This window comes from Schistocerca nitens, chromosome 2, assembly GCF_023898315.1.
Source record: "Schistocerca nitens isolate TAMUIC-IGC-003100 chromosome 2, iqSchNite1.1, whole genome shotgun sequence".
Taxonomy (NCBI): domain Eukaryota; kingdom Metazoa; phylum Arthropoda; class Insecta; order Orthoptera; family Acrididae; genus Schistocerca; species Schistocerca nitens.
In genome coordinates this window covers 519,610,538-519,637,370 of record NC_064615.1, presented here as the reverse complement: position 1 = coordinate 519,637,370, position 26,833 = coordinate 519,610,538, and the positions used below count along the sequence as shown (strand labels likewise).

At 40.6% G+C, this 26,833-nt stretch overlaps 1 protein-coding gene across 1 annotated transcript in view; it reads left to right on the top strand.

Annotated features, from left to right (window-relative positions):
- Positions 1–26,833, top strand: part of LOC126236501 (uncharacterized) — a 314,789-nt gene that overhangs the window by 145,118 nt on the left and 142,838 nt on the right. The window contains exon 5 of the mRNA XM_049945857.1: positions 3,893–4,043. Coding sequence (XP_049801814.1) covers positions 3,893–4,043 — 151 coding nt within the window. The remainder of the gene's footprint in view (positions 1–3,892; positions 4,044–26,833) is intronic.

Below are 26,833 nucleotides of genomic sequence, written 5' to 3'. Positions count from 1 at the left end.
TGTTCTCATCCATCATGACTTTCAGCAACTATGGGTGACTTGCATAAAAATTGTTTGTGATAAGCATCACACATGCTTACAGCAGGTGAGCAAATTGCTGTTGCAAAGTTGAAATCTTTTCGTAGCATGTTGACTGGCTGACTTTCACCAGATACCACTGTACAGAACATAAGCATCACATGATGAATGAAAACACCACTGGCAGCTGGTAAAAATTGGTGAACATAATCCTCTTTATCCAACACAACCACAGCATTGTTCTTGTTGGAGGGTAAGATAACAATATAAGGAACCACTCTGTGTAAATGCAAAGCAGTCTTCTTATCTGCTATAAATACAAACACAGAGATTCTGGCATGTCCTTCCAGTAATTATTTAGGAAGCCATTGAGATTAAATCAGCAAGTGACCTTTTTGCTTAATTCAGCTTGGAATCCTGCTCTCTCACCGTTCAATCGGCAAAGGGACAGAATTAATGATAATTGCTCATGCATTGCTTAAAATGAAATGAATGTATGGTATTATGGGCCAGACAACTCTGTTTGGGGTTGTTGGGCCACCTGTGCAATTTTTTCCGTGTAACGCTACTTCGGTGACTTGTGCTTCAGTGACAATGATATGAAATTATTTGACCGGCACAAACCCTAAGTCTCAAGTGAAGAAATTCTGCGACCAAGCCAGCAATCAAAGCCGGGGCTCCATGATCGAGAGACAGCGACACTAATGAATAGACAGAGAGCTGTGGATGCCCGTTGGTAATTAACATTCACTATTGATAACTTCTGATGTTAGTCATCTTTGTTTGTGTGGTGGCACTGGTTGTTTATGGTTGCTGTTGTGTATTCTGCATATGCCATGTTATGGTTCTCAGTTGGCATAGCCCCACCTACCATGAGTTTAAATTTCCTTGCACAGTTCTCTCTTGTTGCATTTGTGCCTTGAAATGGATGGCGTGTTCATCTTCATGGTTGTTGAAGATGTCAGCAGGCAGCATTCCTGTAAGTTATTTGAACATTTTATATGTGGGAGAAACTCAAGTTTCAGATGGCTCATTATTCATACTCTAATTTGAGGCCTCTTCCTACTGAGTGTGAGCATACTTAGTGAACTGCATTGCTTACCTGGAAAACCAGAAAATAATTGATCAGAATTCCATCACCACACACAGTAATTTACGAGTATGTTGAAAGCCTTTCAGACTTTCCATATTGAAAAGGCAACTTTGTTGATCACAAAGTTTTACTAATTCATTGTACACTCTGACCACATACCACTTAGATGGATTACAGAAAGCTCAACTCATCATCTCCAGGCTGGACAAAACCCACTTCCACTGGATGCCAGAAACTTGCTCTGATGTCCCCAATAACTGTGAGAAAGACCACACAGTGATACCAGAAATACCACAAAACTGTAGCATTGTCTGACAATTCTCAATGTTTTACCCAACCTCTTATGCCTGTTGTTCTCTGCTTCAGTCTTGTGTGTTCCAATTTTCAGTGTATATAGATATTCTAGCTCTGTTGAGGGGTCAGTTTTTGATTGCCAGGTAACTTGTTGGTAACTACCCAAAAGCTGTATATGGTGTATTACAGCGTGCTAACACAAACTAAAGAAAATCCATGGAAGATATCAGTGACCTACTTTCTCTCTTGAGTCATCAGTCTTCTGACTGGATTGAATCCATCACCTGCACCAGCTTCTTCATCTCAGTGTAGCACTTGCACCCTACATCCACAATTATTTACTGGATGTATTCCCGCCTCAGTCTTCTCCTGCACTTTTTGCCACCTGTAGCTCCCTCTAGTGCCATGGAGATTATTACCTGATGTCTTAACACATGTACTATTATCCTATTTCTTGTTCTTGTCAGTGTTTTCCCTATGTTCCTTTCTTCACCAATTCTGTGGAGAATCTCCTCATACCTTATTTTATCAGTCCACTAATTTCCAGCATTCTTCTGTAGCAGTACATCTCAAATGCATCAATTCTCTTCTGCTCCAGTTTTCCCACTGTCCATGATTCACTACCATACAATGCTATGATCCAAATGTATGTTCTCAGAAATTTCCTCCTCAGATTAAAGCCTATATTTGATACCAGTAGACTTCTCTTGGCCAGGAATGCCCATTTTGCCTGTGATAGTCTGCTTCTTAAGTCCTCCTTATTTGACCTATTGTGGGTTATTTTGCTTCCAAGGTAGCAGAATTTCTTAACTTCATCTACCTCATGATCACCAGTTTTGATGCTAAGTTTCTTGCTACTCTCATTTCTGTTGCTTCTCATTACTTTGATATTTTTCCAGTTTATTGTTAATCCTTACTCTGTACTCATTAGACGGTTCATTCCATTCAACAGATCCTGTAATTCTTCCTCAGTTTCACTGAGGATAGCAATGTCATCAGTGAATCTTGTCACTGACATAATTTCACACTGAATTTTAATCCCACCCATGAACCTGTGTTTTATTTCTGTCATTGCTTCTTTGATGTATAAATTGAACAGGAGGAATGAAAGGCTGCATCCCTGTCTTACATCCTTTTTAATCTAAGTACTTCACTTTTGGTCATCTGATCTTATTGTTCCTTCTTGGTTCTTTCTACACACACACACACACACACACAGACACACACACACACAGATATCCTGTCTTTTCTTGTAGGCTATAACTTACTCCTATTTTTTTAATTTTTTTTTTCAGAATTTCTAACATTTTGCCTCATGTTACATTGTCAAGTGCTTTTTCTAGGTTACAAATCCTATGAGTGTGTCTTAATTTTTCTTCAGTCGTGCTTCCATTGTCAAATGCAAAGTCAGAACAACAGAACAACCTCACTAGTGCATTTACCTCTGCCAAAGTCAAACTGATCATCATAAAACAGATCCCTAGTTTTATTTTCCATTCTTCTATATATTAATCTTGACAGCATCTTGGATGTGTGAGCAGTTAGTCTGATTGTGCAGTAGTTCTCACACTTATCAGCCTTTGCTATCCTCAGAATTGTGTGGATTATATTTTACGAATACTCTAATGGTATACCATCAGTCTCCACAAATTCTACACACCAACTTGAGTAGTTGTTTGATTGCCACTTCCCCCAATGATTGTAAGACTTCCAATGGAATGTTGTATATCCCTTCTGCTTTATTTGATCCCAAGTCTTCAGGAGCTATTTTAAATTCTGTCTAATATGATATCCTCAATGTCTTCCAAACTGACTCCAGTTTCTTTTTCTATCACATCATCAGACAAGTCCTCCCCTTCACAGACGTCTTCACTGTACTCTTTCCACCAAACCGCTCTCTCCTTTTCATTTAGCAGTTGAATTGCTGTTGCTCTCTACCACCTTTGGGGCTACATTATGTAATTGATGATACTGATGTTCCCTACTTACAATTGAGAGGAGATTCTCGTAGAATATTGGTGCCATTCACTTCCTTCCAGAGATTCTCTAAGGAGTCTAAAATTGTGTGTGCACATAGGATCATTCTGTCACTGATTGGAACACTGACTCTGAATACTGATTGAAATATAGCCTCATCAAATACCTGTGTTCATCAGTTAACAGAATGTGTTAACCTTTTATTAATGAAATATAATAAATTTATGATGAACACTAATCCATTTTTACACATATGCTAAAACAGTAATTTTCTTTGGTACCCTCCACTCATTTTAGAATTACCTCCTTTCACTGATAATGCTGTGACAAATGTACAAGATTAATTTGGCCATCAGTAGATGTAATACAAAATGTTAAGCTGTTCACACAGGGTTCACACCATACCTAATGTGCTTCGATGCACTTTGCTCCAACCATGCTTATTGATATTGGTCTCTGTTTTAGTAATTCTTAGCATATCTAAGATAATTTTTTGTAACTTTTCTGAAGGTCAGCAGGATACATTAGTTCCGAGACAGAAATTACCGTCCAATAACACTCAGTGCAATAGAAGTAATATTACCAGTACCAGAAGCAAATCAAGTGCAAAGAAAATATCACAGCGATCTGAGCCAGATGTGAAGAAATCTCCCAACACTGGGTATGTATCAATATATTCATGTATACCATTATATCTTTACATTTATATGCTTAAATATTTGAAACAATGTTTATGAAGAGTAATGGTGAATATTATATTTTGACTGACTAAAAGAGTGTCTATGAATTCATTCTGGAAACAATCGTCTAGGCTGTGGCTAAGTTATTTTTTCATGGTGTGCTAGTCCTACAAGGTGCGCAGGGGAACTTCTGTGAAGTTTTTAAAGTAGTAGAAATGTACTGGCAAAAGTAGAGCTGTGAGGTCAGCTCATGAGTTGTGCCTAGATAGTTCAATCAGTTGAGAAATTACCCATGAAGGGAAAAGTGTCAGAGTTTGAGACTCAGTATAGCGCATAGTTTTCATGTTCCTGTAAGTTTATATATACATGTGTTTAATGAGAAGAAGCCAGATAGTTGGCAGTGTCCTTGTTGAGGAAACCATACCAGATATTGTCTGAAGTGATTTAAATAAACCGCCCTTACACATATGAAATGTACCATTTTGGTGTTTCAAATCATAAATATCCTATAGCTCCTCTATTATTATTTTATGTCTGTTTTTCCAGTTTTTGGATGAGATTTATGAAAGTGTAAGGTTGCTTTGTGGAGAATGTGCAGACAAATTTTACTATGGAAAGTAGCTGAAGGCATTATTCTTATTTGCATCAACAACTTTTTAATTGTGTGAGGCTCTGATCATAATACCTGTGCATTTTTTTTTCTTTTTTCTTTTCTCTTCTCTTTCCATACTGAGCATCACATGGCAAGAAATAAAAGTAACTTAAGCTCTGTTAAAGAAAGCAATGGGCCTTAGATGTATACTTTTATACAGAGGAGACTCAGATGCTGAAGGTAACATATTATTTGTCTTACAGAGTTTCTCTCTTTGATGTTCATTGACCATTCAACATATTTACTTTATTACCGCACTGTGGCGTGGAACTTTGAGTGACATAGACTAAATAGTTTTGAACGGACAAGTGTGGAGGCACACTATTATGTTTCTTGTGTATAGTTCCGTAGACATAGGGATGGAATCAGTGACATCCACATTTTTTAATGGTTTGCTTTAACAGGCCTCCTTTCACATTACAGTGAAAGGTCGAGTTGTTTGCTGAGATAACACTGATAGTTACTTGTTTTGCAACAACTGATGGCATTTATTCTGAGAGATTTCTTTTCCAAATTCTGTGGTAAAATAACCTTTATCATAGAATCTGTTAGTCCCCGTCTGATTATCTGTCCCTTACTCTTAGTCCCATCATTTATTTTCCATGACAGTCCTCCTGTAATCAAAACTTGTACACATATTACCCAAACCTTTCACCTCCTTGCACCTCTGCTGCCCACCACCTCCCCCTCCCCCATCCCCATTTACCCTCTGACCCCTTTCTCTATGCGAGATTAAAAGCAATAGATAGCCATGGAATCGATAGTTGAGTGCATAATATTCCATTCTAAAAATAATGATGGGATTTTCTGCTTCTCTTGTAGTAGCCTGTGTAGGAATATGGATAGTTCTGTTTAGGATTGCATTTTCTTCTTATTTTCCCACAATTTCTTTATCCTCAATTTTCTCAGATCTGCAATATCTTCCTCTCTTGCCTGCTCCATTGGTGACTCTCTATTCTGACTGCTTGATCTGTGATGTACTGGTCACTGTGTACTCTCCAGTTTTCCTTACATTCCACTTTAATCCTCAATTTGGACCAATCCTTCTTGTGTTCAGCAACTCACTTGTTTCCTGTATTTCTTCTTGTCTTTTGGCTAGCGTATCAATATTAATTTTGATCACATGTCCCACAAATTTTGGTTTTCTCAGCCTAATTTCTCATGATAATATTCTCAGGCTCTCGTTAAGTTTTTCCCTAGGTCTTCACATCCATCTCTCTTATGGTCTCAGTATTTTTGTCTGTCTTTCCTGTAGTAGTTTTGCACCCTAGTGTTTTTGTCTCAGCTGCATAGTACCACAATTCTCACTGTTGCTTTGTAGTGTCTAATCTTTGCATATGTAGATATATTAATTTTATTGTTTGTATCTCTGTTAATGCTATTTGGTAGATGACCAAAGATTTATTTGGCAGTATAATTCACCCCTTTCTGTGCCAAAGTCAGATTTAACCCAGAATAGTGAAGATCATCTTTTCTTGTGGTGTTGTAGCTATGCACTTTGCTATTATTTTTGAATTTGGATGGTTTATTAATAAAAATTTTCCCAAGTGACAATATGTATTGCCAAGGTACTATGAATATCCCAAATTCCTTAAATAAATATCTGCAAGATGATCTTGCTTGGGCTCCAGCTATTATTCTGATTACGTGCTTTTGTGCAATGACTACTGTTTCTCTTAATGATAAATTACCCAAAATATGATGCCATATGAAAATAGGCATAGTAGACTAATGTGCTGATATGTTTATCACCAAAATTTACAATAACCATAATAACATAAGTAGCTGAACCTAAACATTTCAGCAAGTCATCAATGTGTTTCTTCAAGTTCAATTTCTCATTAATGCATAACACCCAGAAATTTTGAATAATCTGTCTTAGCAACAGACTTCTGTTCAGAGTCTATATTTATCAATGGTGTTATGCCGTTTAAAGTATATACTGTGTTTTATCAAAATTTAGTGAGAGTCCATTTGCAAAGAAGCCCTTAATAATTTTCTGAAAGACATTATTTACAATTTCCTCAACTGATTCTTGTTTGTTGGGCATGACTACTATACTTTTATCATCATAAAAAAGAACTACTTTGGCATTTTCATGAATATGGAGTGGCAAATCATTAATAAATATTAAGAGCAGTAGGGACCCAAGACTCAACCCTCTGTGACACCATTCTTGTGACATTCCCAGTTAGAGAACTCTGCTGATTTTTACAGACTGTTTGTACTGTTAATTTCAACCTTCTGCATTCTTCCAGTTAATTATGAATTAAACCATTTGTGCATTGTCTCACTCATACCTCAATACTTAACTTATCTAGAGGAATTTCATGATTCACACTGTCAAAGGCCTGTGAGAAAACACCAAATATCCCAATGTGTGATTTTCATTTATCCAGAGCATTTAATATTTGATCAGTAAAGTATATTTAGCATTTTCTGTTGAAAAGCCTTCCTGAAAACCAAACTGACATTTTGTTAGTACTTCATTTTTACAAATATGTGAAGCTACTCTTGAATACATTTCTTCTCAAGAATTTTTGATAAAGCTGTCAGAAGTGAGATTGGGTGGTAGTTGTTAGCATCAGACCTATCCCCATTTTTTATGCAATGGTTTAACAATAGCATATCTCAGTCTCTCCAGAAAAATGTCTGTTTGTGTGAGCTACTACATATCTGTCTGAGAATCCTACTTACCTGTTGGGAACAAGCTTTTAGTGCTCTGTTGGAAATGCCATAAATTTCATGTGAGATTTTTCTTTTGAGTGACTTATTATATTTCTAATTTCAAGAGGAGAGGTGGACTGAATTTCAATTTTATCAAATTGCTTAGGTATTGTCTCTTCCATATATAGCCTTGCAGTTTCTAAGGAACTGCTGGATCCTATTTTCCCTACAACACTTAAAAAATTATTATTAAAAATATTTTCTACTTCTGACTTTTTGTTAACAAATTTTTCATTGAGTTTTATAGATGTACAGTCTTTCTGTGCTCTCAGTTGCCCTGTTTCCCTTTTAACAGTATTCCAAAATGCTTTAATTTGTTATCAGAGGTACTAATATTAGACATAATGCACATATTTCTGGATTTTAATAACTTTTTTTAATACAGTGCAGTAATTTTTATAATTTGTGACTGGTTCTGGATTATTACTCCTTCTAACTATAAGATACATTTCCCTTTTCTGTTTACAAGATACTTTTACCCTTTAGTAAGCCATGGCCTGTTAGAAGGTTTCTTTAAATTAGGATCAGGTTCCCTGTACACCTCATCCCAGTCTAACTGTTGCAAGATTTCCATAAAATTTGCAGTTAATTGAACACACTGTTTTGAAGGACTGTTTCACATTATTGTATGGAGCTGTGTCACATACTGTAACTAGCTGTGCATCATTCTTAACAGGAAAAATTTTTATTTGATTACATTTATCTTGGTCCATAAAACTATTATTTATCAGTGTGCTGCTTTCCTGTACTACCTGAGTAGGAAAATCAAGAACTGTGTTAAATTGAAAGAACAAAGTGTTACTTCAAGATCATGCTTTCTGTCAGACTCTATCACAAAATTTACAATGAAATCCCCACAAACAATAATCTGCTTCCCACTGTCTGACACTTAGCACAACAAAGAAACCAAGTTTTTCAGAAATGATCGAAAATTTCCCAATAGAGACATATGCACAGCTACAGTTATTTGGTTTAAGCTCACAGACACTTACTTCTATAGGTGGCTCTACATAAATTTTTTTAGTTTCTAAATTTTCCACATTGTGATAAGTTTTAACATATATGGCAACCCTCTCTCCATAATGTCTCACTTACACTTACTGAAAGCTTACATCGACCTACATTTACCTTTTCTGTATATGTGACTATATGATGTTAAGACAGGCGTAGTACATCTGTTCCACCGTCACTTTCTAAACCAACAAGAATCTCAGCTAATTTGTTTTTTGATCCACTGATATACTGATGCTATATACAGACATTATTTTTCACTGTACTTCTATGAGAATCTTGTGATATACTACCATTACGTTAAAACTGTACTTTTATGAGAATCTTGTGATACTTTAACATCTCTAGTACATGGATGTCTGAGCTTCTCATTAAGTGTAATTTCATTCAGTGCAGAATCATTGGACACTGATCTTAGCCTAAAAAAGAGGTACTCCCATGAGTTTCAGTGCCTCCCCCCCCCCCCCCCTTCCATTAAAGATTTTGCTATCGTCTCAGGCAGTTTACCCTTCTCTTTCCTATTGAGATGCAGGCCATCCCTTGTGGAGTCCCACTTACCAATAGCATCAACAGGAACCAAACCTATGCCTGACAAAGTAGCTGCCCAAAGCAGCTGATCTGATTCCATATTGACCCTCCTAGCAGAGTTGTTTATTTGGGGCTGATTGTACTGAAAGTAAGCAGTGACCAAGCCAAATTTGTATGGTTCATTGCATATGCTGTTTTTACTAGGTCATGCTCAGCATTGTAGCCCTGATCCCTATACATACTGTTTCCTGCTCCACCCCCAACCATGACATGATCCTGCTTTGTAAAACCCTTGCACAATGATCCTACACCCTATATAAATTGACTAAGAAATGCTCTGTGCTTGAAAAAACTTGTGACCTGGTATCTGTCACCTAATTTTTCCTGTAAGAACTGGCCCACACCTCTTCGCTGGCCACTTCCTAACAACAGAACTTTCCTAAATGGTTTGAAACAGTCAGTTTCCTGGTGAAAGTCTGTTGAGTATTAACTACACTTACGTCTACCTGAGCCTGTTCCCTAGTTAACAGAGGTAGCAAGGCAAATCTGTTGTTTGTGCCAATGATGAAAATTTCAGATACTCTTCCTGTTGCTCCTGTCTTCACCCTTCTCCCTCCATAACCTCATCAGTTCCTCCCTAGCACTATCAAGTTCAGTCTTAAGGGCCCTAATCTTCCCTTCCTGTTCAGCTACTTTCCTATCCCTTGAACATACTTTGCAATACCATGCAACAGACCCAGTTACTTCCCAGATTCCCATGGCACTAAATTCATCCCAATGCAACTATCTGTCACAACAGCTGTGTAGAACCCAGAACTAATTTTCCTATAACAGCTCAAACACTTCTCCCTCATGGTTGTTTGCAATCTTTTTACAAAATTTATCTACACAATAACAGAAATATACTATTAACTACAAATCACAAGAGTCACTAAGATTGTGTGGAACACTTAATATATATATCTCTATACTATTAATATAGTAACATAATGCACTGGAAATAATGTTAAAATTCAGAACTTGTGTACCTGAAAAATTAGGCTTAAGATTGCCTATGCACAATACGGATTTTTGAAAATAAAATAAAGATACAACTTAATTCCCCTAGTAGGTATGGCATTACTAAATGTGTATGTAATGAAAATTACTTAAGTTCTTCACTTAATACTTATGCAAATGTCTTTAGTTTGTATGAAAATTATGTCTAAAGCACGTGGAAACTGGCCTGTAAGATTTATTTATTTATTTATTTATTTTTGAGAAATACATTGAAACAAGTGAAGCCTTCAAAATATAAGATGAAATAGGCACTAATTAACATTCTTATTAACTTAATTTACTGCTATTACAGAATTAATTACTTATCTTCATAAATTGTTGAGTTGTTTCCTTGCAGTTCCTTCACTGAATGTCACTATGTCTGCAGTGGCTAGGTCTGTTATCCTTTTTGTCTCCATGCACATTTTTGGTATTCATGCTCTCGACTGTGTGATCACTTGTTCCAGTGCTATGTTGAACAAAATTTTGGTGACATGCTGTCTCCCTGTTTGACATTACTCTTGGTTTCAAACTCTTCTGATAGTGCTCCTCTGAACCTTACCCTTGCCTTTTTGTCTGTCATAATTTCAGTTATTAGTTACCATATAGTGCCATCTAATCCTCAGTTCTTCAGAATTTTTTCAAGAGGCTGCCTGTCAATGGAGTCATATGCCTTAGTGAAGTCCACCAAGGTTACCATCATCTCTTTGTTCTTTAATGTCCTGTTACTATTGGTTCTTTAGGGTATAGGTCTGTTCTACATAGCCTTTTACCTTTGCAGAGCTCATCTAATAGTCTCCAACGTTGCATTCTATCTGTTCTTCTACTCTCTTCAAGAGGAGATGCGACAGCACCTTGTAGCTGACCTCTAGTAGTAATATTCCTCTGTAATTGTTTTCATCCCTTTTATCCCTATTCTTATGTTTTTGCACTATGATCACATTCTTCCCTTCAAATAAAACACTTGAGCTTTAAATAGCTGTCTCTGCTGTTGTCATCAGGAGTTAAAATCACTGACTGCTGGGTCTGGCATGGTGTCCTGCTTATACAGAAGTAATGGTTGTGTCTGAAACTTTCCAGAAAGGGCTAGAGTGACGCATGCATGGAATACAAGTTGCACAATGCCTAGCAGCTCCATCCTGCAGTAGGACCAGCATGGCATGAGGGGCCTGCATCATGTTTAAAACTGCTGCTCCTGCCTCCCCACAAACGTCAAGCCCACACAGGTGCCGACTCCATGGGACCTGAGGGGGCCCGAGCCCCCTAAAAAATTTGTTTGAGGGGGTGGTGCCCCCCCCAATAATTTAAGAAAATTATTAATTATATTATACTTTGTAAAATCACAAAATTATGTTGGAATTCTTTATTTTCCTTGTTTGACAATAGTTACCTTTTAAAATACATTCAGTAATGAGTTAAAACAAATAATTATTATGGTAGTAAGCAGGTTAACTGAAAACAAGTAGTGTGAATCATGATAGTGTTACGATGCTGCGGGCACACTTAGAATTTGTCCCAGTGTGCGAACCTTCAGGTAAAGTCTGGTGCCAGCGGGCCAGTGCTGCACCCATGGTGACATCAAAAGGACTAGAGCAGAAGTGCCTGGAACCCTCCGCCTTGCGTTGCCTTGACGCTTCAAGACATTACAACGCTGCGGCTATATAAAGCCCACCCTGCTGTCGCAGTCATTCGGTATGGATAGTTTCATGCAGTGCAGTTCCGACTTTAGTGTCTTGTGTACTATTTTATATGACTATATTTTACTCATTTACTTTAGTCTCTTAATGTATTGTGAATTAAGTTTGCAATGGATAAATTTGTTACCAAAGAGGCGTGCTTGAAAGTTGTTGATACTGCAAGTCAACCTCCAACAACTATTGTGTCTTCAATTGCTTCATCGTCTTTAGGCGAGAGTCATTCACAGCCAAAACCTGGACAATCCAGTAAGGGAAGATCATTTCAGAAGTCTTGGGTGATCAAATATACATGGCTAGAATAAGAAGCATCTACCAAAAACGTTTTTTGCAAAACCTGCAAAGAGGCAGATGCTAAAAACATATTACAATTTTCTTCAAAAAAAGAAGATGCATTTACTTCCATAGAGTTTTCTAATTGGAAAAAGGCTTTGGAAAAATTTGGTTTTCATGAAATTACGTTTACGCATAAAGAAGATATTCTGTAACTAAATTCTACCAATAACCGAAGTGTGGCCTCCCAATTGAATGAACAGTTAGATAGTGATATAAAGAAACGCCGCTTAGCTCTTGACACAATTTTTACTACCAAGCAATTTCTATGCCAACAAGGACTAACAGTTAGCAGGCACAGAGATGTAAACTCAATTTTTTTTTTTTTTTCATTTGTTGGAACTCCTAATGAATAGCATATCTGAGTTTAAAGATTGTTTAGGGCATTCGGGGTATAAGTAGACGTCCCATGATATTCAAAACGATATCATTGATCTACTAGGAAAGTCTGTGTTGAGAAAGGTATTAGCTTCAATCAAGAAGACTGAACATTTTTCTATTGTGGTTGATGAAACAAGTGATTCTTTGATTCACAAACAAGTGTCATTTTGTATTCGTACTGTCGATGATTCCTTAATCATCAACAAAGACTTTATTGGCTTATATGAGACCCCCAACACTGAATCACAAACTCTGTTTAGTATTTTAAAAGATGTTTTTGCTTGTTTGATTTGTCAATGGATAACTTAAGAGCACAGTGCTATGATGGTGCCTCGAATATGAGGGATAAGCTCAAAGGACTAGAACGGTTAGTTTTAGATATACAACCAAAACCATGTTATGTGCACTGCTCTGCTCACAGTTTAGACTTGGCAGTTGTAGACAGTCTCCATCATGTTACGTCTATGATGGATATTATGGCTTTAGCCAAGGTCTTAATAAACACCGTATGGGAACACAACAAAAGGATGGAGCTTTTCAGAAGCATGCGCTGTGAGAGCACCAATGACCAAGCTGGTCTACGACCCCTTTGCTCGACTCGATGGACTATGTGAGCTTCTAGTATCTTGAGCATATTGAAAAACTTTGAAGAAAATCTCGAGTTTTTTGAAAAATTTTCTGCAGAGGATAAAACAGAGTCAGGTTACAAACGTGCAGGCTACCATGAGTGAATGTTGCAATTCAAGACTTATTTCTTTTTATGTCTTCATTACCATGCTATGAACCCAGTAGAGGATGTCAATGAAAAAATTCAATGCCCTCATCTAAGTGTTGCTGATCCAGAAAAAATATATGAGGGCTTGATTTGTATATTGAATGGAAGGTGTGATAGTTTTGAACACTTTTGGGAATTATGTTTAGAAGGAAAACCTCCACAAGTTGATTATCCTTCACTTCCCTGGAATCGAAGTGTACCAAAGAAGTATGAAAACAATGAAGCCAGCTGACCGCACATTTTCAAAACCCGAAAGGAATACTACAAAGCTATATACATTGAAGTTTGTGAAATGTTGTAATCATGCATTACTTAGCGGTTTGCTTCAACTGGACTCACACAGGTCATTGCAGTTGAACAAGAGTGCCTGCTTTTACTAAACAGAGGTGAAACAAATTTTGAAAAATCATCTGAGTTTTTCAAAAATGACCTAGACATTGAGAGACTGTGCTTACACTTGAATATGTTAGCCAATATTGCTAATAAAAAACAACTGGTTTTAAAAAACATTCATGATGTAAGAAAGTACATTACACAAGAGCCTGCAGTTGGAGAAATGCTATGTGAAGTAATGAAGTGCATTGAGCTTCTCCCAGTAGTTCCAATCACAACAGCAACAGCAGAACGGTCATTTAGTGCCCTCAGACATCTGAAGTCATATCTACAATCAACAATGGGACAACTTGGCCGTTTTTCATGCCCACTGAGATGTTTTGGATGAATTGGATATCTAACCAGTCATCAGCAACTTCATATTCAGTAATCCAGTCAGACAGTTGACATTTGCACCTTTCTAAAGACACTCTAGCCCAAATACTGGCATTTAGAGCAATATTAAAAATCTTTATGAAATAGAGAATTAAATACATACATAATGTTAAATTTTCAGTTTTGAAATATTACTACTAGTTTAGTACTGTATTACTATAGTACTGTATTAGTATTTTCAAATACTTAAATATTTTTAGGGTGTAAGACCAAATTAAAATCCGCAATTTACATTCTTTTTGGCTGAAAGTATTAGGCACACTGTATTAACTTTATTAACTGTATTGAAGCATTAAGTTTGAGATATTATTTTTATTTAATGAACCCTGAGCTTTATTCAGAGTAAGCTTAAATTAACTATTTCACTTATTAATCAAAGTGCTATTACTGTGCGACAGCAATATTTTATGTTTTCTTCTTTTAATGACAGTTTAGGATTGATTTAAATATAATTTCAGGCTTTTCAGAGCTATATATTCACTGCTCTGCAATAGTCTCTAAACATGATTATTACTGTAAATTAAATTAACTTTTTACAAAAATACCATGCATGTTTATGTTTTGCTTCTTTTTTCAAAGCCAAAAAATGTGTCAGGCTTGTCGAGTTTCCCAGAGTGTTGAGTTTTTAAGAGTCCAGTTTTTGGGGTTCTAATGTTGATCATATGACTCTAAAATGCATAAAAAACTTTAAAACTCACTATTTTTCATCTAAAATTTAGAAAATAACCCAGGGCAAGACCCCTAGTATGGTCCCCCCCAATATTTCTTATAAGTCAGCGCCCCTATAAGCCCATGTCTTTGCTTTCGCTCGATGTCCAAAGCCCAAGTCCAACCCCATGCCCTACTAAATGTGTATACCTGATCTCTGTTAAAATTGTTGCTATTTATTCTAATTTTGACCACTTCTTTGATGACGGAACGGTGGGACGTAGCTCCTCAATATGCCTTCCATGCATGCATCACTCTGGCACTCTCTGGAAAGTTTCCAGATGCTGCACTATGATCACATTCTTCCATCGCTGAGAAGACTTCATTGAAGCTTGCCACTGCAAAAGGCTCCGAGGACACATTCTTTCATCGTTGTGCTGACTTCTTGTACTCAAAATCTGGCAGATAACCTTGGTCACATTGTCTGCCACCTTGTCACATACCACTTTTATCACCTTGGCTGCAACCCCACCTTCTCTCAAAGGCATAATATTCTTTAGGCCATTTATGGTCTGTGCAATGTTGTCCCTGGTTGGAAGTCAAGACTCTTGTGTATTCAGCTCACATACTGGGCACAGTGGTGCATTGGTTATGACACTGTAATTCCATTAGGGAAAACCAGTGTTCAAATTGTCATCCATCATCCAGATTTAATTTTTCTGTAGTTTCTCCAAATTGCTTATGGCAAGTTTCAGGATGTTTTCTCTGTATTGAAAGTCTTCCCTATCACAAACCATAACTTTTTTTATTTTGTTCAAGAGCTTCCTCAGGGTAATTTAGTACTTTTCACTGTGATGTGGTATTCATATGTTTATAAGGCATGTCAAAAGTACTTTTAAAAACTTTACTGGTGGGTTAATCGCACCAAAACAAGAAAAATCATCCAAATAAATGTATGTTGGAAAATCCTTCAATTCGATCGGTTAATGAAAGTTTATATTCAGTTGCATTTTGAGATAAATTCCAAATTCATGACCAGCAATTAAAATTTGTGTTGTTAAATATTGACTGATATTATTCATACAAGTATATTTGCTGTTTCTCCCATTATGTTATTGATGGGATGTTTCGCTGTGGACACATTCATGTATGTTTGAGTTCAGTCTACCTTCAACATTTCAATGTATGTAACAGTAGTGAATCACCCAATAAATGTTCTGTATTTGCACGCAGACAGCTGCCACCACCCTTCACAGAGGAATGGGGTGCTTAAAACTCTAGTACATAGGGCGCGCACTATCTCTGACGCAGAGAGTCTACCCCAGGAATTGGAACATCTGAGAACTGTATTTCGGAAAAAATGGGTACTCAGAGTGGCAGATTCAACGTGCTCTCCGCCCACCCACTACAGCACAACCTGTGGAGATGGATGAAATCACGAGGGAGGAGGTAGGCACTGCGTTTATCCCATATACAGGCGCACTCTCGGGGAAAATCGCCCGCATTTTGAAGAAACACCGGGTCGGAACTGTGTTTTGTCCTCCGAATAAAACTCGTGCACTGGTGGGGAGCGCCAAAGATGACCTCGGTTTGAGGAAGGCCGGCGTGTGCCAGATTCCGTGTCAATGTGGCAAGTCGTATATTGGTCAGATGATGCGTACCATCGAGGATCGATGCCGTGAACACCAGAGGCACACTCGACTGATGTATCCGAGCAAGTCGGCGGTCGCTGAACATTGTTTGTCGGAAAATCACGCTATGGAGTATGAACGCACGAGGATTCTGGTACAGACGTCGAGATACTGGGACAGCGTTGTTAGAGAGGCCATCGAAATTCGCACCAATGACGACCTCATAAACCGTGACTGTGGCTATAATCTTAGCAAGGCTTGGGAACCAGCGATTGGGTTAATCAAGAGTAAATCGAGCAAATGTATAGTTGTGACGACCATGGCGGACAGAGCCATCACACCGACGTCATCTCAGACACCGTCGCAATATGTTCCACCGCGCGACCGTGGCGCGGGGCGCGGACGGCGGAGTGAGCGCGCCGTGGGCGGAGGGTATTTAAATCGGCCGCCGCCGCGACCGAACCCAGTTCCCCCTGAGCAGCCATAGTGTATGGATCTCCGTGCCGGCACGTTCACAGGAGCTCAGTCCGTCAGTTCACCTGATGATGGCGACATGTATGATCCCCGAAATATTGTGCCCGTTGGACACTGTAGACCAGCAGTACACCCGTGGATATTTTGACAATGTTCTTTTTGACTTTAGGTGGTATTTTCATTTTTCGAGCACATAGATACAAATTTTATCTATGGTGATGTGAGTGGTAATGAAAGCAAAGCTGCACAGGTGTATCAAAGGACCTGAATATCCAACCTTTGCTTTGTGTTGTTGTATTTCTGAGACAGGATTGATAACACCACAAATAATCAATCAAGGTAGATCAGGATTCTAGAGCATCCATACGATATTTCATTGGGGGATGGGGGAGTGGGGGGGGGGGGGGAGGCAAGACGTGGGAGTATGGAGTATTTTTAATATTTTTGATGATGAATGTCGACTTGTAAGTAACAAAAAAAAAAAAAAAAAATCCAGTTCTGACCCTGTTAAAAACCTACGTATTACCAACTTTTAAATCACTTTCCTGAAGCAAAACACCTGACTACACTATGTTGTTCCCCCCCTCCCCGTAAGAGCTAATGGGATAGTGGTTGGGCAGCCACCTTTATGAGGATTTGCTTCTATTCTTGACCTATAATTAATGCAATACTGCAAGATATTTCATGTATCCATATCATCTTCAGTGTTTGCAGGATTTCAGTTTGTCTGTCACCAACCACAAGGTAACATTTGTTGGTAGTTAGTTGCACTAACTGCCTGTCTATTATTCCAGTGTCTCTTGGGCATACATCTAGGACAATATTTTTCTTCTTCTGGCATTTCAGCTCATAATCATACAGTCATTTTGGAGGTGACTTGATGACAGGATTAAAAACCACTTGACTTCAAGAAACACATTGGTAGGTTATCTTACATTTGATTTGTAGTCAGCACTCAGTGTCCCACTGGAGAAAGTTCTTTGAAACATGGTAAAACTGGATTTATGGGAAATGCTCCAATAATTTTCTCTACACAACTTTTAATTATTACCTTGATGCACAAGTTCATAGCATTTTTCCATAATTTTAAGAAATGCAACAGATACACATAACAGAGACTTTAGTCATCAATAATTTATTCTCCCTCACTATTTACAACAGTCAGTCAATGCTGGGAAAACTTTTTGATTCAGCAACTGTAGAAATCACATAATTTTGAGGCGAGGAACTCGTCGATCTATGTTGGCAGCACATTTTTATCTGGAAATAAAGTTCCTTAAAGGTTGTTTGATAGAGGGCAAAAAAGGTGAAAATCTGAGGGTGCAAAATCAGGTGAAAAAGGTGGATGTGGAATGACTTCCCAGTCACTCTCTGTATAGTGTTTTTTGTCATTCTAGCAAAATGTGGGCAGGCATTATCATGGGCATAATTTCATGCAGTCCTCCTGGTCACTGTTTTTGGATTTCATCTGCAAGACCTCTCAGTTGTTAACAACAAATGTCAGCAGTGATGTTTACACCTCAGGGAAGAAATTCGCCGGCCACTGTATCTGAGCGGTTGTAAGCGCTTCAGTCCAGAACCGCGCAGCTGCTATGGTCGCAGGTTTGAATCCTGCCTCAGGCATGGATGTGTGTGGTGTCCTTAGGTTAGTTAGGTTTAAGTAGTTATAAGTCTAGGGGACTGATGACCTCAGATGTTAAGTCCCATAGTGCTTAGAACCATTTGAAGAAATTCATAGTACACCAAACTGTCACTGTTCTGCCAGATACATAACATTCTCTTTTGTGGATGCACTCATGTCTTTGTATGAAGAGTTGCTGCTTTGTTTCGGCTCAACCAGTCCTCTTTTTTTTCCTTGTGTTAGCATAAAGACACCATTCCTCATCACCAATAATGATACGGAATAAGAATGGTTGGTATAGTTCACAAGCCAGTTGTTGACAAGCAGGCAGAGATGCACATATGACCACCCACTGATTTTCGTGATTTTGGTTTAGAACATGCTGTACCCATACACTTAATTTTTTAACTTTCCCCATTGCCTGCAAATGTCACGCAATGGTGGAATTATCAGATTTCATTATATTTACCAGCTCTCAAGTACACTGACATGGATCATTGTGGTTTAATGTGTTTAAACAATCTTAATCAAACACCAAAGATCATCCTGAACGTGGTCCGCAGCTCGTGGTCTTGCGGTAGTGTTCTCGCTTCCTGCGCATGGGGTCCCGGGTTCAATTCCTGGTGGGGTCAGGTATTTTCTCTGCCTCATGATGACTGGGTGCTGTGTGTCTTTCATCATCATTTCATCATCACTGACTCACAAGTCGCCGAAGTGGCATCAACTAAAAAGGACTTGCAATACGGCAGCCGAACTTGCCCGCATGGGGCCTCCCGGCGAACAATGACATACGATCGTTTCATTTCATTTCATCCTGAACGTGGATAGTCACTAATCTCAAAATGATCCTCCTTAAAATGAGAAAATCATTTTCTTGCTGTGCTCTGTCCAACGGCATTATCCCAATACATGGTGCATATGTTTTTGGCTGCCTCCGCTGCTGTCACCCCTCTATTGAACTCAAACAGAAGAATATATTGGAAATGTTTTGATTTCTCCAATTGGCACTCAATTTTATAGTGTCCACAGCTTCATTCACTACCTCCAAATGCCAAATGACAATATGTAAACTCAAATAGCAGCAGTGAACTACAAATAAAAAATGACAGTCGATAAATAAACGCAAAGCAACAGGAATACGAATATGCAAAATGAAAATGCTATGAACTTATGCACCAATGTAATAATTTGGCTTGTTTGACATTTACTGTCAAGATTTGCAATACGATGGCCAGTTTCAGCTCTCACGTAAAATATTTTTCACAGACAGACTGTTTCAGTATCCTACTAACCAATAACATAGTGACTGAATGTTCACAATATACTTTCACATATAAAGTCTCATAGCTGAATATCAGAATTTTGATTATACTGTCATTAAACACAGAAACTTTCTCATCACTTATAAAAATAAACGGGTGTCCATGTCGTCAGTACAAAAATATGAAGACACAACTGGAACGTAAGTTACTCACAGATTGACTCAGAGAACTTAGTAAAACACAAGACATGTTACTAAGATATTGCTCATATAATTACTGCCGAAAGGCTTTGTAATGCATAGATGTTGCTCATACTAATGCTAGTAGTGAATTGTGGATTTATGTGATGGAAGAGGTCTTTATAAAATTGTGTAAAGATATATTGAGGTTTTGGAAACTACATATTTACTTATAAAACTGCTAGGTTGAAATTTACTAGATTAGTTGAGGTATGTGTTCAGACAATAATTTGGTTTACATAATAAGCCATTAGTTAACAAATGTGTGTACAGTAGTCATTTACAAGTACGGTTGCCATATTTGAAATGATAAATTTTGCAAATTATTAATTAACGGCTTAATCAATTAATTAAGGATGTCATTCACTCCATAAAATGTAGGGCAACAGAAGTATAGTGCTAAACTTGGGAATTAAACAGGTACCGGGTGATCAAAAAGTCAGTACAAATTTGAAAATTGAATAAATCATGGAATAATGTAGATAGAGAGGTACAAATTGACACACATGTTTTGAATGACATGAGGTTTTATTAGAACCAAAAAAATACAAAAGTTCAAAAAATGTCTGACAGATGGCACTTCATCTGATCAGAATATCAATAATTATCATAACAAAGTAAGACAAAGCAAAGATGATGTTCTTTACAGGAAATGCTCAATATATCCAACATCATTCCTCAACAATAGCTGTAATCGAGGAATAATGTTGTGAACAGCACTGTAAAGCATGTCCGGAGTTATGGTGAGGCATTGGCGTCGGATGTTGTCTTCCAGCATCCCTAGAGAAGTCGGTCGATCACGATACACTTGCAACTTCAGGTAACCCCAAAGCCAATAATCGCACGGACTGAGGTCTGGGGACCTGGGAGGCCAAGCATGATGAAAGTGGCAGCTGAGCACACGATCATTACCAAACGACGCGCGCAAGAGATCTTTCTTGCGTCTAGCAATATGGGGTGGAGCACCATCCTGCATAAACATCGTACGTTCCAGCAGGTGTTTATCAGCCAGGCTGGGGATGATGTAATTCTGTAACATAACGGCGTTCCTCTCACCCATCATGGTAGCAGTTACAAAACCAGAATCATGCATTTCCTCAAAGAAAAAAGGCCCAATAACGGTAGAGTGGTAAATCCAACCCATACCGTGACTTTCTCCTCGTGCAATGGAGCTTCCACAACAGTTCTAGGATTTTTGGTAGCCCAAATTCTGCAGTTGTGGGTGTTGACAGACCCTCGGAGCGTGAAATGAGCTTCGTCGGTCCACAACACTTGACTCAACCAATTATCATCTTCCACCATCTTTTGAAACGCCCGTACCGCAAATGCCCTCCACTTCACTAAATTGCCAGGTAACAGTTCATGATGCCGATGGATTTTGTACGGATAGCATCGGAGGGTACGCCTAAGTGCCAACCAAACAGTAGTGTATGGAATGCCGGTGCGATGTGCGACTGCATGAGCACTGACTTCCCCATGCATAGACGAACTCACTACAGTCTCCATTTCTTCCTGAACTGTCTCAGCAGCATTAAGCCTTGTTCTCGGTCGGCCACTATGTGGTCTATCGTCTAAACAATCTGTGGCTTTGAACTTTGAAATCATTCTCGCCGCAGCTGCATTTGTCAATCAACCTTTACCCATTCGAATCCCCTTCCTGTGACAATAGGATCGTAACTCTGAACTAGCACATTCCCCATTCTGATACTACAGCTTGACTAAAAGCACCTTTTCAGGTAACATCAACATGCTGTGACTGCTGGCTCATCTGATTCTCTCTCTCATTACAGCTCCTTTTATACATGATTGTCATGCACAGTCACTGACGTTTTCCTGTCCAGCACCATCTGTTGGACATTCTGTGAACTTTTTTTTTTCCTAATAAAACCCCATGTCATTCCAAACATGTGTGTCAATTTTTACCTCTCTATCCACATTATTCCGTGGTTTATTAAGTTTTCAAATTTATACTGACTTTTTGATCACCCGGTATAATGACACAAAAGGCAATAGTAATTTTGGGTGTTTCTGGACTTGGACCAGCTTGCTGTGTTATAGCATGACAGTCTAGTTTTGGAATCTTCAGTCTTACTTAGAGATGAGGCATTGTTTGGAAGAGATGACATATCAGATTTTCACAACCAGCTTTTGTGACCAGATTAAGATGATTATTATACAGGATGTGGCTCTGGAACTTCCTTACTTGAAACACACACCATAGAGTGGCCATTGCCCACCATTGTGTGGGGTTGAGAACATTTAAAAGGACAGGTGCTAACTATTTTTAAGGTTAGTTTAATAGCGATCATGCAGCAAATTAGAGATAGGTGTGTGTTCACAATGGCGAGTTACTTTCCCAATGGCCATTTTGGTCATCACAACCTAGCATGCATTCAAGGAATAGTTTAATATCACACCTGATCAAAAATTAATTGTTTTGTGGATAGACAGACTTATGGATACTGGTAGAGTGCAGAAAAAGAAACCAGGAGCCATGAAACTGGAAAAAGTCAAGAAAGTAAGGCTGGCAATTTTGAATTCCTTGAATGATCTGCACACAACATGCATCTGCTCTTACAATTTCTGATCACACGGTGAGACGAATTCTTCATGAAGTCCTGAAATTTCATCCATACAAACTATCAGTGGTTCACACAGTTAATCCACATGATTTAGTTTCGCAAAACAATGCATATGAAGCCTTGATAGAAAACCTGCTTTATTACACCCTTATGTTCACCAGCAATGAGGCACATTTTCATTAATCTGCATGTGTGAATAACCAAACATGCAGTATTGGAGTGGTATGAACTGTTGAGAACCTCATGAGCAACCCCTGCATACAGAATGTGTGACTGTTTGGTGTGCATTATCCAGAACTGGCATTATTGGCCTGTGGGTTTTTAAAGAGAATGAGTAGGCAGTTATGGTCACTTCTGAGTGTTATGTCTAGATGACTGAGGAATTTTTTCTTCCCAAATTTGAAGAAATGTATATGGGGGATGTGTGGATCCAACAAGATGGCAGTACAGCTCACTCTTCATGAATTTCAATGACTCTTGTAGTAACACGGTTCATGTTTTCTGTCACACTTCAGAGTAGACCGGGAACTGTCTCATAGGCATGCCCGATGTGAACTGACTGGGCACGGCCTGTGCTGCCTGAGTTGTTGTTGTTGTTGTTGTTGTTGTTGTTGTTGTTGTTCCGCCGGCAGAGATCGTGGCCGAATTCTCGCGTGCCCTCTGGTGGACGGGACTCTATTTGCAGCAACTACCGTCTGTGACACGCCGTGTCGATGTGCGCCTCCCGCGATCTTTCTGGTGGCAACTGCACTCCTCTTCTTTCGAGGGTGAGGCCACTGTGATCCACTGCGTCGGAAGGTGGAGCGTCATGCAGGAGTGATGACCTTCACGTCCATCAGAAGGCTGGAGTCGAGGGGGTCTTCCAACCCTCGAGCCAGAACCTTCGAATACAGCTGGAACCGACCCACACGAAGAGGCCCCCCGTCGTCCCACCACCGGAGCCTGGAACAGAATGGGAGACAGGCCGTCGAACTCTGGATACTGGTCCACCCCAGGAGAGGCAAGACCCAGTGGCGGGGACGAAGGGGAAGGGACGACCACAGGTGAACCAGCCTCCTGAGAAACCAGGCCTGCGAGGGGGGCCAGCTCTCGCTCAGGCATCGCTAACGATGGCGATGCCGGTGCTGGAGCTACTGGAGGCTGCCAAGGCTGAGAGCCATTGCAGTGCGGCGGAATCACAGGGGGGAGGGGTGGTAGCGTCCCCTGAGAAACCAACACAGGTGTCGGCAATGGGGAAGCCGTTGCCCGAGGGGTCGGAGGGTGGGTGTCCAAACGTGGACGTAGCTGATTTTGGTGACGACATACCTCCCGGTCCCCCGTCTGCAAGGTATAGAGCCGGCGGCCATTTCGGCGCAGGACCACCACTGATATCCAACGTAGATTGCGACCAAACCCACGTGCCCAGACCGACATACCCAGTGGAAAGCCGGGTACTCCGTTTTGCGAAGACTGGCGAGGACCGGGCCGGAGGAGGTGCAGCAGAGTCCTAGGTTGGCACCCGTGGAGGAGCTCTGCGGGGCTGCGTTCTCCCATAGGTGTGGTCCGGTATGCCGTCAGGAAAAATGTCAACGCCTCCTCCGCAGGAAATTCGTGCACATACTTTTTCATCTGCGTCTTAAATGTGTGCACCATGTGCTCGGCTTCCCCATTCGATTGTGGATGAAAGGGGGGAGAGCAAACGTGCCGAATACCGAAGCGCCTACAAAAATCCTGGAAGGCCTGCTACATAAACTGAGGTCCATTGTCCGAGACCAGGGTGACTGGCAGACCTTCCACAGAAAAGATTTTTGCTAGTGTCTGGATTACAACGTCTGAAGTGGTTGAGGAGCAGCGAACCACATATGGAAATTGGGAATAAGCATCAGTGACAATGAGCCAAAAGCCACTGAGGAACGGGCCTGCAAAATCGATGTGCACCCGTTCCCATGCCTGGGTTGCAGGTGGCCATGAAGAGAATGATGACCTGGGAGATACCTGTTGGCTCGCACACTGGGAACAGGTGGCCACCAAGTGCTCAATTTCTCTGTCAATACCGGGCCAGTACACATGTCTGAGAGCAAGGTTTTAGTATGGGAAACACCCAAGTGCCCCTCATGTAATTACGTGAGGATTTCCCTTCGCAAACTTGCAGGAACAACCACGTGAGGAGCTGTATCATCAGTAGCCAGAAGGAGAACTCCTTCCAAGACGGAGAGGCGGTCTCGTAGAACAAAATAATTACGAAGAGGGTCCAAGGCCCAGCCTGGAGGTCGGGATGACCACTCCTGCTGAATGAGGCGAACTACTTGCCGGAGAACCGGTTCAGCTGCTGTTTCCCTGGCGACTCTAGAACTAGTGATCGGGAAGCCATCAACCACTTGGCGGGACGCCACATCCAAATGAAAACACATAATCTCCTCTCGATCGAACTTAGGATCCGGGCCCACCAGAAGACGGGAAAGAGCGTCTGCGTTGGCATGCTGTCTGGTAGGGCGAAAATGAATGTCATAATGGTACTTAGAAAGGAACAAGGCCCAGCGCTGTAGTCTGTGGGCCGCCCTATCCGGAATCTGAGAGGCGGGGCCAAGTAACGATATTAACGGCTTATGGTCAGTGATTAACTGAAACTTCGTGCCATAAAAGAAAGGATGAAACTTGGTAACAGCGTCGACAATGGCCAAAGCCTCTTTTTCTACCTGGGAGTAATGGGCCTGTGCGGGACTAAGAGTTTTAGACGCAAACGCCAGTGGCTGCTCAGAACCATCTGCGTGGCGATGGGCCAGGACCGCCCCCACCCCATACTGCGAAGCATCTGTAGCCAGGACCAACGGCTTATGGGGGTCAAAAGTAGCCAAACACGGCGCTGACGTGAGGAGGCCTTTCAATGAGGTGACCAATCAAAAGGAACACCCTTGCGCAGAAGGCAGTACAGGGGGCGGGCGATGGTGGAAGCCCTGGGAATGAACCGGTGGTAATAGGCAATCTTGCCTAAAAAAGCTTGTAACTCCTTCAGCGAAGCGGGCCGCGGATGATCGACGATACCTTGGACCAAACTTCCTAGCGGCTGGACGCCGTGCTGAGAGGTTGTGTAGCCCACATACTCAATGGACGGTTGGAAGAAGTTTGACTTACGCAGGTTGCAACGCTAGCCCACGGACCTGAATTTGAGAAAGAGGGTGCGAAGGTTGTGCAAGTGTTCCTTCGTGCTGCGGCCCGTGACAATTATGTCGTCCAGGTAGTTAATACAATGAGGGATTGTCGACATGACGTGCTCAAGATAAAGCTGGAATATCGCCGGGGCACTGGATATTGCGAAGGCCAACCGCTGGTACTGGTAAAGGCCAAATGGGGTGTTGAAAACCGCCAGCCGTTTGGAGTCCTCATCAAGAGGTATCTGATGATAAGCCTCCGAAAGATCGATTTTAGAAAAATATTGGCCTCCCACCATGGCGGAGAACAATTCATCAGCACGAGGCAAAGGATAGGTGTCCACCACCAATTGGGAATTAATGGTGGCCTTGAAATCGCCACAAAGACGTAATTTTCCCGAGGGTTTCCGGACAATAACGAGGGGCGAAGCCCACTCACTAGAAGAAATGGGAAGAACGACCCCTAGGGCTGTCAGCCGGTCTAGGTCTTCTTTTACCTGAGGGTGGAGAGCCAAGGGGATCTGCCTCGCGCGTAGAAAACGCGGGCGAGCCGACGCCTTCAATGTTAAGTGAGCTTCAAAGTCTGAAACACGCCCCAGGCCCTCCTCAAAGATATCCAGAAAGTCAGAGATCAATGATTCTAATGATTGATAGGGAACGTCTTCAGAGACCAACTGTATGGTGTCAGTGATAGAAAAACGGAAAGCTTGAAAGGCATCCAAGCCGAAAAGGTTAGCGGAGCTCGCATCACTGACAACAATAAAAGTAATAGGACGAGTGACTGATTTGTAAGTCACGTCGGTAGTGAATTGACCCAGTAGGGGAATGAACTGTTTACTATAACCGCGTAGACGCCGGTAAACTGGCGCCAATGGGGGTGACCCAAGGTCGGAGTAAGTTTATGCATTCAACAAAGAAACTGCCGCGCCCATATCTACTTGCAGTTGTAATCGGCATGACCGAACCGACACCTCGATAAAGAGTTTGTGTGCCGATGCCTCGGGAGCCTGGCCCGATGAAACTTCCTGAATGTCAACGTCCATGTCCTCTGTAACTGATTCCTTCGATTCTATTTAAGCTGAGTGGCAAACTTTAGCAATGTGCCCTTTTTTATTACATTTGCGACAAACGGCCCAACGCTGGGGGCACTGACCGATCGTGATATATATAGCACGATGCACAGGACGGTAACAGGGGCCGGCGGCCGGAACTCTGTTTACGCGCCGTGCGGGAGCGGCCGTAACGGCCGGATTGTACGGCTCGCATGTCATCCACTCCG